Source organism: Lottia gigantea, assembly GCF_000327385.1.
Source record: "Lottia gigantea unplaced genomic scaffold LOTGIsca_20, whole genome shotgun sequence".
NCBI classification, from domain to species: domain Eukaryota; kingdom Metazoa; phylum Mollusca; class Gastropoda; family Lottiidae; genus Lottia; species Lottia gigantea.
Genome location: NW_008708401.1, coordinates 3,038,602 through 3,055,417, shown reverse-complemented (window position 1 = coordinate 3,055,417; position 16,816 = coordinate 3,038,602). Strand labels below are relative to the sequence as shown.

Sequence of the window (16,816 nt, the reverse complement as noted above, 5' to 3'; positions counted from 1 at the left end):
TTGGTTGATGTTATATTAACCGGTTTGTAGGAAACATTGTAAATTAGAAGGGTTGTAAACAAACAATTAGTTTGGGTGGAATTTCAAAATCCACCAGTTTCTGATTAGAAATTCAAATGGTGGAAATCAATTCCATTGGTGTCCCAGATACATAAAAAATGTTCAGAAAACCCATCTACAATCTCTTAATAATAATAATAAATGCACAAAAATAAGATTCAGATCTGTAGAAGTTACCTCAATATGTGAATCTAACGACAGATAAGTCATAACTGGCCGAATCCTTCAATACAATTCCAACTCAGTAAGGCTACGTATTGACTAAATAAGGCAATATAAGAGTGATATGAGAAATAATAACTGGAAATATTAGAATTAAAAATATGTTAGAGTCTATGTTGACTTTCAGCAATGTATTTTTCTTTTCTCGTGTAGAGGTTTGTTCAGTTGGAACCAAATACCAATTAGTTTACAATATTGCACACTGAAAATAGACATACAAATAATAACCATGAAAGGTTCTATTTTTTGGGGATTTCTTCATATGGGTGCAATTAATAACCCATTATTCTCATTAATAATAATAGCTCATAGACAGAAATTGACATGGAAGAGTCTAATTCTTCAAAAGAAACTCAAATCATGATTTGGGGTCCCACAGCTCATGCATTTTCAATATTCCTTGACAGCTAAAAACAAAAGGAGCAATATAGTCGCTGCTATCCTCGCCAACTTTTGCTCATTGATCACTGCATGATATTGTTCGTTGTCAAGACAAGATAAGCTCTTAATCAATAAGTCATCGAGCATATATATTATTCCCAGCAGTGGAAAAGCGAGGCAAAAATTAATTGACAGAAACTGTATTTCAACAGAAAAGACATATTATGATATGCAGGTTTACAGGATAAATATATCTTGTACTATACTTACACTGTCCTTATCTTTTGGTCTATCACGAGGTGAACGACGTGGAATGGAGGAGGAAGGAGAATGACTAGGATTAGAATGATTACTAGGTGCTGCTGCCCTCTGTTGAGAGTTTTCAGCTGCAGCTGCTGCCCTTCTATCTTCTTCTTCTTGTAGTCTTACAGCATACGCATGGCTGAAATTAATATACAGATATATTCATACTTTTCTCTTCATTATTCATACTTCTCTCTTCATTATATGTAGTGACAATTATTGCACTATATCCCTGGATGTGAACACTGATCAGACATCTAAATTTCCCCCTTAATATTAAACATGAATATCCTTATCAAAGAAATTACAAAAACATCATTCAATGGCAAAAATTGTTCAGAAAGCATAGGGAATATTCATTTTATACTTGTTAATACTATCAACATTGTACAGGTTTCCCAGGTCTTTGGAAAATGTCTGGTTGACAAATAAATAAACAGCCCTGCATTGTAGATTTATTCTCAAACTCCATTATTTTCAATTTATTTGACATGACACGTTAGGTCAGATATACTTACTCTGATTTAGCTATAGAAGCACTGTCTTTCTCATAACTATTCCATGCTGTACTCTCACTATCAACATTGGTAGCTTGTCCTTCTTGTTGTAATGATAGAGCTACTAGATAACTGTAAAATATATAGAAATTTGTTTTCTCAATGGCTGTAGCTTAGTGTGAAAAGTTTGAAATTTATAAATACAGTGTAACCTGCTAAATAACTATATGAACAATTTGAATACTAAACGTGGTTTGACTAATTTTTACATTTACTTTTTGGTCCAAACCTCCCAGGCCCTGTCTCTCACAGGGCAAAAGAGTACTATAAAACCAAGTTTGAAGTTTAAATATTGTTTTTCTTCGATTTCATGTTAATAAAGTGTAAATGTACATGGACTGACATGTAGCCAGTATTTGATTTTAACCAAGTTGATTTCTTCAACTTTACATAGGGAAGTTTTTTAATCCCAAATTATTTAAACTTATAGAAGAATGACAAACACACAACACGAGCCAAAAGTTGAAATGGATTTTTAGATTTTTTAGTGCAACCTGTTGATAGTCTTGTTCAAACAATGTCAAATTTTAGTTTGAGCAATTGTAGAGAAATATGTCTCCTACTTATTCTGAAAGTTTTAACTAATAAAATAGAACCAAACCTGAAATTTATGTCCAACTCCTAAATTAACAATTACTACACACCGTTTTTAATTAACCCTTAAAGTTTGATCAAGTAGATGCATAGATATAAATAGCATAGAAAAATCTTCAGGTATAATTTACGATTTTGCTAATGATAACTTTGCATACTGCCCCTTTAAATGAATTTTGTCAATTTGCGAAATCAAGTGATATGTTTAACAGAAGGACTATTTATTTAGTATTTTTAATCAATTGTAGCTGCTTAATTATATTTCTTCTACTTTGCCACTCTTTAAAAATAAAACATTTTCACGTTGGCTTGATTGTTGATTGTAAACAATGGTATTGAAGAAATGGTCATTTTCAACATTTTCTGTGTGTTTGTTGACTGGTCACCTTGAGAGATTAGTTTGTGGACGCTGGTCAAAACTTGAGATGTAAACGAAGAAGGAAAGGTCAATATTAGTACCTAGTCAATATATAATGGTGAAAATAGCACACAATCAATTCATACATTCTCTTACTAATAGGCTTTCTTTTAAATAACTGACAATTATTTTCCATTTCAAATCATCTACTTCACAAAATAACATGTTATATCTAAGCTCATAGTTAACTTTTCTTTTTTAAATATTGTAATACACCTCATCCTATCTTTCCAAGAAGGGCTGTAGCTCAAAGGGTTAAAGCGTTAGAATTGGTTGTCATAGGCCTGATCAGGTGTAAAAATGATGGTCGTACATCCTAATCTCACTCCACATGTGAAAGTCTGGTTGCTTTGAATAAGTCATCTTCTAACATTATTCTAGTCGGCCCAGCTATTAATGGGTACAGATAATCAGGGAAAGTTAAATGCCAAAAGGTTTGGTGAAGGATCAACTGGTGGACAGGATCCTTGTGAACCTTAGCTGATATTCTACAAAAGTGAATTGATACATCCTTTAAATATAAATCTCATCAAAACTCATTTCAGTTTTCAATTTATATGAGTTAAAAATATACACATAAATGTTAAGAAATTTGAAATCTTACTCATGATCTATCTGTTCTTCACTACCAATAGAGACATTGGTCGGGGGTGGAATGACATGAGTGGACGGTTCTGGTTTAGTATAGGTCCGAAAATTACCATCAACAAAATGACAGTCACCATCAACATTAGATAATGTCTCCCATACCACATTAGTTTCTGTTAAAAAACCTTGATCTGTTACCAGCAGGAATAATTCTTTCTAAAAAAATCAAAAATATAAAAATATGAAATATAATTTCATTTATTACAGCATATTCACAATGTCAAAAACCCGACATCATTTGGAATATTTTTTTAAATCACAGAAAATTGCAAATGCAGCCATTTGTTTGGTTTATATTCTAGCAAATACAGCCAATCAGCAGCCATGATCACACTCACAGTCATATTGTTTACAGTTTACCTAATCTAGGGCTCTGATTTGTTGTATTTGCTCGCGTACAATCCAATAAAATGTCAATATTTGAATATCTATGCCTTACAGTGATTACCTATACCTCCCACACATTTAAAGAATATGTCTCCAAAAAAAATATTAATAAATGTAAGCAAGATATCAAAGTCTATTGTTTAAAAAGGTGCCTTTAAGATAAAGGTTTGTTATTTGGTAATTGGCAACTCCCTCAGTCATATGATAACTTTTAAATAGGTTTAAGGAAAGTACTGAACGCCAACTGTTAAGATCATGGGCCAAAAACTGTTCTCAAAAAACAATGAATGGAAATAGCTACATAAAACCTATTTAGTCCCAGACAAAATTGCAGCCAAACATAGTTGAGATGAGAGAAATAACAGGAAATTTTAGACATAATATCAAACATTATTCTATTTTCAATCAATGAGAAAAGGAAAATATGGCTGCCAAATTGAATACATCTGTAACCTTGTCAACAAATCTTCTTAGAACATTTTATCTGTAATCAAATACATGGATTTAACAGAAAAACCAAAGAAAAACATCTACAATTGTTAGATGATTTCTGTTTAAGCTATATTCACTTTGTTTGTCTTAAACTGGATTCCTACTGTTTCTTCACTGGCTTAACTAGCTTTTATATATGAAGGTTGAAGAAAAGTCCTATGTCAATGTGACTTTCAAAATTTTGCTGAAGGATTTTGGCCATAGACAACTGCTGGAAGTCATAATGTATCGTAATTCCAATGAGCATTGTTGTCAAATTTTCAAGCAATTCTAAGTTTAACTTTTAGAATAAAAGAGAAAGCCGATAAGCTCTTGCAGTGATTTCCTTGTCCTGTCCTTAGCTGCCAACAAAATTAAAGGTCAAACTGGCCCTTTGATAAATTAAGTTATTCTTATAAAATATAAATCTTTTTCAGTTTTTTCTCAGACAGATAGACAATCATAAGTACCAATAATAACATATTGTTTTGGTTACTGATAAATAAAATGTTCTGTTATCTGTTTTTGGCCATTTCATCAATTAAACTAATTTACATCAATCATAACTTATATCAACAGACAGTCAGACAAATATGGCCACCAACTAAAATGGCCGACTACAAACATGGCTGCCTACAAAAATGTACTTTGATTACTGAGAAATTTGAATTCTAGTATTTGAAGATACTGACGACACTCCCAGACAATTTGATCTAAATATTGAATTAAATGTATTCCCAAAGATGAACCTAACATCTTCAATATTTATATTTGTGGTGCATCAACAATGTTGTCAATAAGTGTGGCCATTAATCATAAGATTACAATGGGAAAATAAAAGATACAACGCCTACAGACACAAGTACATGTACTTCAATGCACTTTTATAAAGATACCATCAATGATAGACAGTTCCATTTTGAAGGAAGGTAGTCCACAAGCTTTATGTAACTTGTAAGCAAAGAATCACAATACACAATACATTTGAAATTGAATTCAATTTTACAGCAGGCAGGAATGAATTTCTTGATGGAATTTTGGATTTTGAAATTGGATGGATTGGGAATTACTATATCAAGCTCCCTCTGTGTCCAAAATTTTAGAGGATGCCAGATAGACTACAGTGCAAAGTCCCCTAGTAAAGTACCCTTTGGATACCATTTGACATACTTCCAAGACATGAGAAATAGCTTCCTACACTCCTAAAATTTGATTAAAATGTAGCAGTTAGTTAGAACAGATTGATAATGACTATACGCAAATTAAAGACTTAAATTATGATCAGGTTTAGAATGAAAATCAAACAGCATATCAAATTAATTGATAGCAACATAATATACATGCAATAAAAATATAAAATACGCTACAGTGAGTTTACAGTTAGTGCCAATAAAAAATGTGTACTTAGATTGCCAGAAGAGAAATTGAATTTAAAGGAGAATATTTAATTAGGATAGCAGATGAAATGTGCCTGCTGGGTAATGATGCTGACATCTCTCTGAGGGTCAAGTACGCCAGACTATCAAATGTATCAATTTCTACTCCCTCAGTATATTCTACAAGTGCCAAATTTTGAAACTGCACTCGGGGAGTCTCAAATATGTACATTATCAGAAGTTGCTCTCATAAATTTGATGGGCAATGAGCGTATGACAGGATACATGCAATAAAGCTATCTATTTATTTTAAATTTATTAAGTACGACTAATGAATATATAACAGTTTAAAGTAATGTACTATTTTAGCTTCAACATGTAATAATATTTGCAATCTATATCAAAAGCAGGAAAATTCTAAACTAGCAAAATTAAATGTGACATAGTCCCTAAGTTGTGGTTTTTGAATAGGTCCCAACAATTTTTAAGTTTTGTTTCTAGTTACCAACAACCTTAAACACAGAAGATTATGAAATGAAGCATGTGTTTATGCTACTGAACATGGGCAAGGCGATGCAGTGTTCAATGAGGGAAAATATAATTTCTTTTTAATTTCCAACTGTCAAGGGATTTTTAAGGTGCATACTCTGTAGCGTATTTGGCCTCAGTTTACTGTACGTGTACGAATATCAATGATAAAAACAAAAATTTGATGGTAATAATAAGAATAGAAAATCATATCAAGTGCTTATTTAAATGGTTTGGGTTGTGTGGACAATATTGATCAGGCCAATATTTTAGATGTTGAACATCACACTGAGAGTGCAGCCATGATCTTAGGGTGTAAAATGGTCTAGATTTATTGAGGTATTTTGACATCCTCATTTTTTGTTGACAGTAATCTGTTTGATGACACACTATGTTTATGATTTTCCTACCTGCAAACAAACCACATCAATATTTATTTAGGCAGAATTCCATAAACTCAAAGATTTGTCAGGAAAAATCACAGAATAAAGAAAGTTTTAATCAATAAAGATTAAGCTGAGCAAAATTTAAATTCCATCAATTTTGAAAGTCTGATGAATGAGCAGCCATGTCTGTAGATTTCAAAGTTATTGGAATAAATTTAAAATATTTGCCTAAATAAAATCATCAATATATAATATAGCTCATTTAATTTATTATAGATGCTTCAAAATTCAGTAAGTTAATTTTATAATCATACTATCAAATTCTACAAATTCAGATATAGAGTTTAAAAAGAGACATAATTTGGATATGGTCCATTTAGTGCAACAACATGCAAAATTTAAAGTTGAATTTCTAAAAACGACATCCAATTTCAACAGTGAAATGTTTTTCTCTGTATATTTTTTCAAATATTCTTAACATTGTAAATTTCTTCATGGCAATGTGCCTTTAATTCAAATTTTTACTTTGATCAGATTTAAAATAAGTGCAGAAAAAATGTGCAAGAGGAAGAGTTACCTTCCTTTGAGTTTAAATTTAGCAGACGGGTTAGAAATGGGACAGTTGTATGTGAGTCAATAGACTGCTTGGCCAACCAACTAATCAACAGTCGACAGAGGGATTTTCTTCACCAAACTTAAGACTTACAAACATTCGACTTATTTCTAGGAGTAGCAGACTATCCAATCTTGCTCAACGAGGATTTTGGAGATTCTTAATGTAAATTTAAACTTATGTGATTACAAATAAGGAATATAATATTATAGAAGATGCGGATTACAGAGATAATGAAAGTTATAAGTGGAACTTGTTTTATATTTGTATGGATATTTACAGGTAAGCAGGATAATTTACTTCCAAAATTTAAAAATTAGTGCAAGCGTACCATGGTATGCAAATAATTGAATGAAATGAAGTTTAACATTCTTCTGTGTAGCATTTAGTTCAATCATTGAACATAGACAATATGATGATGTGTATAATGGCAGTAATTTTATAATGTACATAGCCAGTAGCTATGATCTAACACCAGAACTTTAGGTTAGTGAGTAAACATCTAAGCTACGACAGCAAATCAAAAATGAACACACACTACACAAGTCAATTTTCTGTATGATTTGTAGGCAAATGTAAACTTTAAACACTTTTTTTTATAGCCATCTTTTGAGATAACATGTATTTGAGGGCTGAGCGATCAGACACTTATCAATGTAGAACATTCAAAGAAATGTTAATTCTCAAAGTAAATCAAAAGATGTAGGAAAAACAGTTATCAGGCATAAAAAGTTAAAACAAAAATTAAACCCAATACCCAAATATTAAAAAAAATTATATAAAACAGTATAGACAGCCTTTAATGACCAATGTGAAGAGGCAAAAGTGTTTTACCAATGGTGATAACTTTCTGTCAAAGCACATCAACAATGAAAATTTGATGAAAAAAATTAATTCTAGTTTCAAGTGAAAAACTTTTCCAGCTTTCATTAAAATGCATACCAAGCACTGCCGATTACAGCTTCGTGTTTCCTTATCATAAGAGAATTCAATAGTGTCTGATTGTCAAGCAGAAAGCTCTACTACTGCTTACGGCCGCATTGAAAATTTGTAATTTTAAATTAGATGCAGTTTTGATCTGTTATAAAACTGTTATATATATTATAGATGTAGTCTATGGATGTGATGAAGAATCAGTATATGAAGCTTTACAAGCCTGTCAAAATCAACGTGAAGAATTATCAACAGCAAGTGGATCATCTTTCTCTGGAAATGAACCAAATTATGAACAATTATGCTTGTAAGTATCCTAATTGAACATGGTCAATTTTTGTAGTCATAAGATCTTTTTCATGTCAAAGTCACTAACCAGACTTCAAAAAGAAAGTTGAAAAACTGCAATGATTTGCTAAACAGACACAGAAATAGATTTTTTTTGTGGTAGCCTTTAAGGTATAAATCAAGAATTGACACAAAATTCTGTCTCTTTGGTACAGATATGTCTATTTTTTTTAACAATGTAACATTCTTGTTTTTTGCATGAAGTAAAATCAGAGTAAGCTTACTCATCGTTTTAAAAACTTGCTTGTAACTTTGCAAAAAATTATCCAATTTATTTCAAAAAAATGTTCAGATTTAATTCTGCTTTTGAACTATACTAAATATACTTTCAAATATATGTATACTAATGACTAACTAACTAACTTTAAATAGTTTTGAAATTAACCCTGTTATGTCTGTTATCCACTTCTACTTCAATTTACTCTCTGATGATGAAATATTGAACAATCTGGTAGCAAATTACTACTCTAGAAAGTTTCCATCCTTGAACATGAGTTAGCAAATTGCTACAAACTGTAGAACAGATGCTAGTTGTAAGTTAATGAGTGCAGTATCTATTTCATATTGAAACATTTGAAACAGATTGGATACTTGACAATTATAATTCAAATTCCTTTAGCACACCTTTATTCAATCTTTTTATAAAGAACTATCTTAATTGAATTAAAAGATGCAGCTAAGATTCTAGCATGGGGCAAAATAGTGTAGAAAAATATATTATAACTTCATTTAATAGTTTCCTATCAATGAATCTTGACTTTAATATGGACTTTGATCAATATCACTTTTAAGAAGCCATTGCTTCATTGTTACCACTTCAAAAACATTATGGCAATGAAATGATGAAATGTGGCCATCTATGCCGTGTCATGTAAAAGCTCAGTAACGATGTTTCTGCACATTAATTCACTCAATATAGCTTGCCTTGTTATTCTGTAATACAGAGATCTCTAATACCGGTAGTTTCAATCAGAACATCCTAATTTATCATCTTCTGATTTGAACTATGCAAAGAGGTCCTATTATTGTATTGTATTCTTGAACAACATAAGTGGGCTCAAAAATAGAACATCCACAGAATGTTTTAAATCTCCACAAATAGTTGACATGCTTTTGCCTCCATTAACTTCGTTTTAGCAGTCTGATGTTGAAAGACTCTTTCTCTCAGAATCAATATTGATTTGATTTTGACACCTCACCTTGACTGTTTATTTATTTATTTGTTGATTTTAGGGCCTTTGCTAACTATGTGAACTGTATGGATCCTCGTATAGGATATTGTAATGGTACAGCTACTTCAGCTTTCCAAATTATCAAGGACACTTATTCAGCTCATCCTTATAGTTGTGCAACAAATGGTAAACAACAGAATAAAACCGGTAAGTATCCTCATGACCACATTAGTAGGTTTTGTTTAACAATTTTGATGAGTAAATTCTGTACATTTCCACTCATTAAACCAGGCTAGCAAAAGACTAGGCTATTCAATTCCTCTATGAGACATTTATTTACCCAGTAAGGAAAAGTTATTCATGAAGACAAACAGCCACATTAAATTTTGGCCAAAAATCAAAATCGCCTGCCTAGTTTTTCTCTTAGTTGTTAAATTAAATTTGCTCAAATTAGACATTATTGAAAAGTGAAAATAAGAGATTATTGATACTAAATGATACTTAAACAACAAATCGTCTTGAAACTTCCAAACATTGAAAATATTGCAGAATTTAACATTACTCACTACAATGTTGCCAATGTTATAAAAGACTCCTTAAGATATTTTACTGGAAATCATAAAATGAGGAGTTGTTAGTTATATCAAAGACTGTTTGTAATAAAGTCAAGTAGCCATCTTTGATATTCTATAAACTATCTACTCATCTAGATGTAATTATATTTCAATTTTAATATAAAGACAGCCATAAGGAAAAGATACTAGAAATCATGGCAGACGTTTTTCCACTGATTAAATAAAATATATCTGATCATGAAATATATTACTTGAAATAAAATCCACAAAAAGAAACGGGGGATTATATCCTAAATCATCATCTTGGGTTAACAAAGGCATTCATCTCCATCTCCAAATTTCTCAGAATTACAACGAGAAGCATTGACTAAATGCTAAAAAAGGGACGAAATCACAAATATGCTTTTTGTTTACATTATTACAGGGATGTGTTTTTATATGGTCATATGCTAGATGTGATTGGTATATTTTTTAATGAAAATTGTATCACATTTGAATTAAGCCTGAATCATTTGTCAGATCATCATCAAAGTATATAAGATTCTGAATTGACTACCACCTACTTTGTATCCTGGGAAATTGAATATCATCCACACAACAATTTTGTGTATTAAACTTGTAAATATTGTTGTTTTTCAGAGAAACCTACAGAAGCAATATCAGTGAACATTCCAACTAAAACAACTAGAAATGATTATACAGTGAGAGATAATCCAGATAATTCATCAACTCAAAATATATTTCATATATTATCATTATTTATTTCATTGTTCATTTTTACACTATTACTATGAAACTATATCTCCTAAACTTTGCTAGTTTCAAAATAATACCATCCCTTGAAAATATTTTGTTTAGCAATGAATTTTCGTACAGAAAGGTACAACGATTGAGCCAAATACCCAAGCCATTACCAGTAATTGGATATTTGTGTAATTTCATTCAAATGTAGTCTGGTTTTTATAGTATTAATCATCAAATGTCTTATTAAGACATGGGTATAGACTATTCACTTAAAGACATAGTGATTTGCCATCTAACGACAGAAATAGAAAAAAATGTTGATATGTAGATAATTTTGAAGGGTCATTAGTTTATCAGTATAGTTATATTGTCAGTTATGTTACACACTTCAATCTAGTTGAAAAAACAGATTCAATGTTTTGTTTTCTTACCGTTCAAATGCTTTTACACTATAAACTTATTTTCAACAATTTATTTTGGCTACAATAAGTGTAAGTTATCTAAGGACCAAACTACCGGTACTCAAATAAGTTACTAGACCTACAGAAAAATATGTCACAAAATATCCAATGTAATCAGTCAGATTGAAGATAACCTTTTTCATTTTTATATAAACTACCTAATTGTGCCATGTATATTTTGTAAAATATAATTATTTTATATTGCATAGAAAGTTGATATATAACACACTAACAATTGATTCAAATGAAATTAATTCTAAATGGCATGTATTTTGAAAGTGATATCATTTTGTTAATCAAATTGGTCTAATCTCAACTTTAATAGTCTCATGCACAGAATTTTTTTGTAGTCTTATTCATGATAAATTAAGAATGGCATTTTGGAGGAACACTATTTTCAGAAACACTTAAACAAGTGCCACTTAATTTTCAGGGTAAAAAAACTCTTGTAATATATTGTAACTATTGACAACCCCATACTGAGTAGCACTTTGTTGCAGTAATACATTACAAATTATCTCCCCTTATCATGTTAAAAAAAACATGCCAGACACATGCATTATTTATACTAGATTTTCAGGATTGAACCATAAAATGAGTTGTACACAATATATATATTGTTAAGTTAGGATTTTGAGAAACCGGTCTGGTGTCTATGATTATTGAAATTTGAGAAAAGAAAATGAAAGAACCATATTGACAAGGTACTGAGCACACATTGGAAATGTATGGACAATTTCTATCAATGCTCTATCTATCTACTCACAGCTTCAGTATGCCTATGTATTTCATATAATGTATTGATTTTATTGATGTACAGAATTAGTCTGCTTATTTTATGTTATTTTTTCTAATATTTGAGGTAAAAAAATATAGAAGAGTATTGATATTTTTTCCACAGCAAAAGTGCAGAAACACACGAAGCTGATGTTAGCTACATGTTATACAACACCCCACAGTTTTATGCTATATAATATATTATGATCATATCCATGAATGATATGTTTAAGGCCCTGCAACAATCAAAGTGTTGCATAATCCTCATAAGCAAAGCTTGATTTCCATACATGTCTGAATCAAAGATACAAGATTTAAGCCTGCTTCTTAGGCTGCTTTGTAGGCACTGAGATGAGCGAAATCGCATTTGATTTGTCAGTTATCTATGTAACATAAACAGTCATGCATACTCATTAGGGGTTTGCACAAATTTAATATTGTGGTGCCAGTATTACTGTAAACATGTGTCTAAAAATCAGAGTTTAACACAAGGGACATAACTCATTAGCAAAAGGACTGCTTACATTGTCTGACATGGTTGATGAAACAACCCAGTCTCAAATTGCAATGATTATTTATATATCTAAGTATGAAGAATGCCAAAGTGAAGCAGGCATGTAAGAATTAGAATATTAATAAATTTACTCACATTGTGTTTATATAAAGTAGTAAAGTGGTTATTTCTGAAGAAAACACACAGTTCACCATCTTTAACTTTATGTCCTAATTCACACAAACCATGATATGTTAATTGAGAAGCTGTTCTATCTAGAAACTGTTCTGCGACTAAAGCTGAAATATAGAATTTTTCTTGCATCATTTTCACATGTAGTTTAAGTGTAGCATATCTATAAAGAAAGGATATATTGCAAATTTAAATTTACTTGAAGATATAGTTTAGCTTCAAAGCTTAATCAACTCTATAATAATTCTTTGGAGATCCGATTCAAATATAAACCTGCTGAAATTACAGAAAAAAAGCACAAAAGGATTGAAAAAAGCACAAGTGGACTAAGCTCAGAATAAGGTGGACTGGGTGCACGGACCATCGGATCCCTATTGAGTCAATCACCCTCACCTTACCTATGCTCATCTGATTTAAGCTTGTATATATGTAGTGTCCCTGACCTCTCAATCTGCATATGGTAATTAGAACATTTTTTGAATTAGTTACACAAATTTTTTTCTAAATTTTCAACCTTTTTCTATTTCTTACCTTCTCTTGCTGTCTCTTCATTATCTGAACTCTTCTGTGAGATTATCTTTTCAACAACTTGATTATAACTTAGTTTACCTAAAACAAATATAAACAGAAATCTAAATTACTAATGTAACTACCCAGTTTACATGCTATTTATGTATACCGGAACATGTAATTATGTAGAAGTAACTTATGAAGCAACTATTAGAAGTTTCTTTAAAACTGAATGGAATGAATACTTGTGTCTTCTGGTTTGAGACTGTTTCCTTTGACAGTTTACCCTCACTGTTCACATGAATATAGCTGTAGAGCCATTGGGAGATAATTCTTATTGCTATGCACTCAATGAGAAGTGGACAGTTCAGAAGTAACTATCTTAAATAGCCAAACTCTACCGAAAGTACAACTCATAATTTTTGAAGGAAAAGCTCAGGAGTCTGTATGCTCTTGACTTCAATTCTCCAAATCTCCAATGTCTAGGCTATATCAATTGTCAAATGATAACCATCTGCTTTAAAACTAAAAAAAAGCTCAAATATACTAACCTATGGCCTTTATACATTGTGAATCTTGGGGATCTATGAGCCAACCATGATATAGTGGTATTTCTAATAAATCAAATATAATACATTCTGGTGTATATTCAAAATCATCTACCCTACAATTGAATTGATTAACATTATGAAAGTGATTTTACATCTAATTTTCAGCTGTATGGGGATCTTAGAGATAAATGTACGATGCGAAAATTATTGTGAGAGTGCCAATATTTAAACACTTCAACCATTATCTTTTCAATACTTCTCCATGCAAAGACAGGAATAATGATGCAAACATATATAATGGGAGCTAACTCTTTTTAACAGAAGACTTCTCACATTCTGACTTGTGCTTAATTTTTACAATTTTGTATACTTTAAATCATTTTTGTTTTCATTAAACTATTTTAGGATCTGAGCTTACCCAGTAAATTTAACATTGACATCAAGACCAGTCTGTAATTTACACATAATATTAATACCATCTTGCATATTCTGTTCATAATTAGCTTGAATTGTTTCTGTTAAATTCTATAAGTACAAACAGAAGACACATTTAATGTCATCAATTGAAAACATAATAATTGGGTTGAGCAAAGATATTTAGCCATATCCTGGTCTTGTTCAAAACAAAACTTTTTATGATGGAAAGTTTCTAGGCACATTTATTAATACATGCAATCCGAATTTGGCTCGAATGCAGAAACAAGAACATGTATTTTAGTTAATTTTCAGTAACAGCTTGAAACTCTGGGCAACAACAAGTTGCAGGTTTTGTTTTAAGCAGATTGTATTATCAAATATTATTACAACTACAAAACATAGAATTACTAACCTTTGGTTTACTTTCTATGATATAATCCCCTAAATAGGTCATCAATTGTTCACTACTAATCATTTGAACCATTGACGCTAGCGTTAATTTACCTTTCAATAACAATACATTTACAATAGCTAACAACGGACATGGTCCATTTTCATTTTGAGTTATAATTGGCACTTGATTGTTTCCAAAATAGATCCATTTTATATAATAAGTATTCTGTCCATTTTCAGATTGAGATTTTTCAGCAGATGTACTTTCAGGTGCAGCAGTTGCACCCTCTGTCTCCATGGAAACAGGAGGAAGCTGTACTTGATTTGGTTGATCAAGGACAGAATCAGCAAGTTCAACTTTTATATCAGTCACATCACTTGCCTCTTTTGTTTCATTTGATTCACTTTGATGAGTGTCTGCCTTTTGTTCATTATCAACTAAAGGTTTACTGGTCTTGCTATTTGATGTAGTGTCAGCCATGTTGGTTTCTGAAGTTAAAACCAGTGATGCATTAGCAGACGTAGCACCATCCATACTAGGAATATCTTGGTCTTCTGTTAAACCTGGACTAGTTGTTTCTACATTATTGCCATTTGTACCTTGATTAACACTCTCAACTTCTTGTTCTGAAAAATATTGATAAATATTGATGAAGATGGATGTAAAATATTTTTTTTTTTCAAAAATAAGTGAAATAAGTTCTTTTGATACATAAAAATACACATCAGGTTTGCATGGTCTTAAAATGCACATACATTTACATGTATATTATTATGGCTTCATGATACATTCTGCTATCTCTTGTACCACCAAGACCATCATCCCATAATTTCACACTTCTAGGCATTGCACATCATCATAATATTCAAAAAGATGCAGAAAGCATAACCCTATTTCATTTCATACTACTGGACCCTTAACATTAATTCAAACACCTAAGACACCTAATGCTACTTTATTATTCAAAAGCTGAATAGAATTTTCCACATTCTCACAAGGTTTATTACATTATAGTTCATGGCATCCACATTCCATGCTAAATAACCATGATGATAACAGGAATTGAGCCAATTATTTCACATAAGAGTTTACCTTTACTGAAAGTTGACATATACATCAAAGATAACCTCAGTATATCAATAGGTAAGCTAATTGTAAACAGAAGATGTAATGATGATTTAAACGAACTATGACCTAATAATGACCTTTATACTGGGTGATCCATCAATAAATATCATCGAACTATCGGTCAGTCAATAATGGCTTAGACTAATTGTCTAGTATAGTATATATTATGATATATTGGCTTAGTCAGATATAAATATCTACCAATGACTCAAATCTTTCATAAGATACCTTAGGCCACAATAAAATGCATCATAATATCATAATTTTACTGTTCTCTCAACAAAACACAAGACCAAATCCAAAATAAAACACTGTCTATTAAATATGACTTTTATTTACACTATCACTAAACCAATTTCCATTATATGTCTGCATAATAATTGTATCATTTAAAATCCAGCTGTCCTCAGGCTACAAAATCCTATTGGCCTACCAGATTCTAGATGTCTTTTCACTACAGTTTACAGAAAATGATCAACTGTAATAGGTACCGCCAAGGAAATTCAAAATACATGTTACTGCCTATTCTTCCAAGATTGAGTGTCTTAACCTGATTTTCTAGCTGAGTTTGAAAATATTTTAGGCTAGTAGTAGTACAGCACTCCAATTTGAGACTTTAGGCCTACACAGTGTACACAAAAAGACTATTAATCATGAAAATGATAACTACTCAAAACTAAGATATCAAAATAAATACAGTCATCACTAACTAATATTCACGAGACATTGGTTGGGGTGACAAACCATCAGGCCTATCCAGGGTTTGAAAACTCTCCACAAAATGACTTCTTCATGATCATCAAATGATCACAGATTTTGTAAATTTACCCATTTTTTCCGATCCCTGAGCTTCAGTAGCCATTGGGGTGGTTTGAGTTGCAGGCTGATCCATATTGTCAGGTGACAACGACCATTACAGGCGACAAAATCAAATAAAATCTTCACACTTCACAGGATTGTTTTGATGACACCTTTCTTTCACTTCATTCTCAGATGAACCGGAAATGTCATGCCAAAATATGCGCATGAGCAGAACACTTATTCGCCATCTTGTTCGAAAATCGCGAATTTCCAAGGATTAAAGTTAGGAATTTCGATTTAAGATTATGTTACGCGAGTGTTTATTGTAATCCATATGTGCATTTCGTACCCAAACTATTTTTCTATGATATAGACT

At 31.3% G+C, this 16,816-nt stretch overlaps 1 protein-coding gene across 1 annotated transcript; it reads right to left on the bottom strand.

The window, feature by feature from the left end:
• Positions 1 to 900: 900 nt before the first annotated feature.
• On the bottom strand, positions 901 to 14,808 carry LOTGIDRAFT_214327 (hypothetical protein; the record flags this gene model as incomplete). Its single annotated transcript, XM_009053809.1, has 8 exons — positions 901 to 1,087; positions 1,485 to 1,595; positions 3,140 to 3,339; positions 12,604 to 12,746; positions 13,171 to 13,248; positions 13,701 to 13,813; positions 14,119 to 14,225; positions 14,530 to 14,808. 8 exons carry the CDS (start codon positions 14,806 to 14,808, stop codon positions 901 to 903), a joined length of 1,218 nt encoding a protein of 405 aa, XP_009052057.1.
• Between the last annotated feature and the right edge of the window lie 2,008 nt (positions 14,809 to 16,816).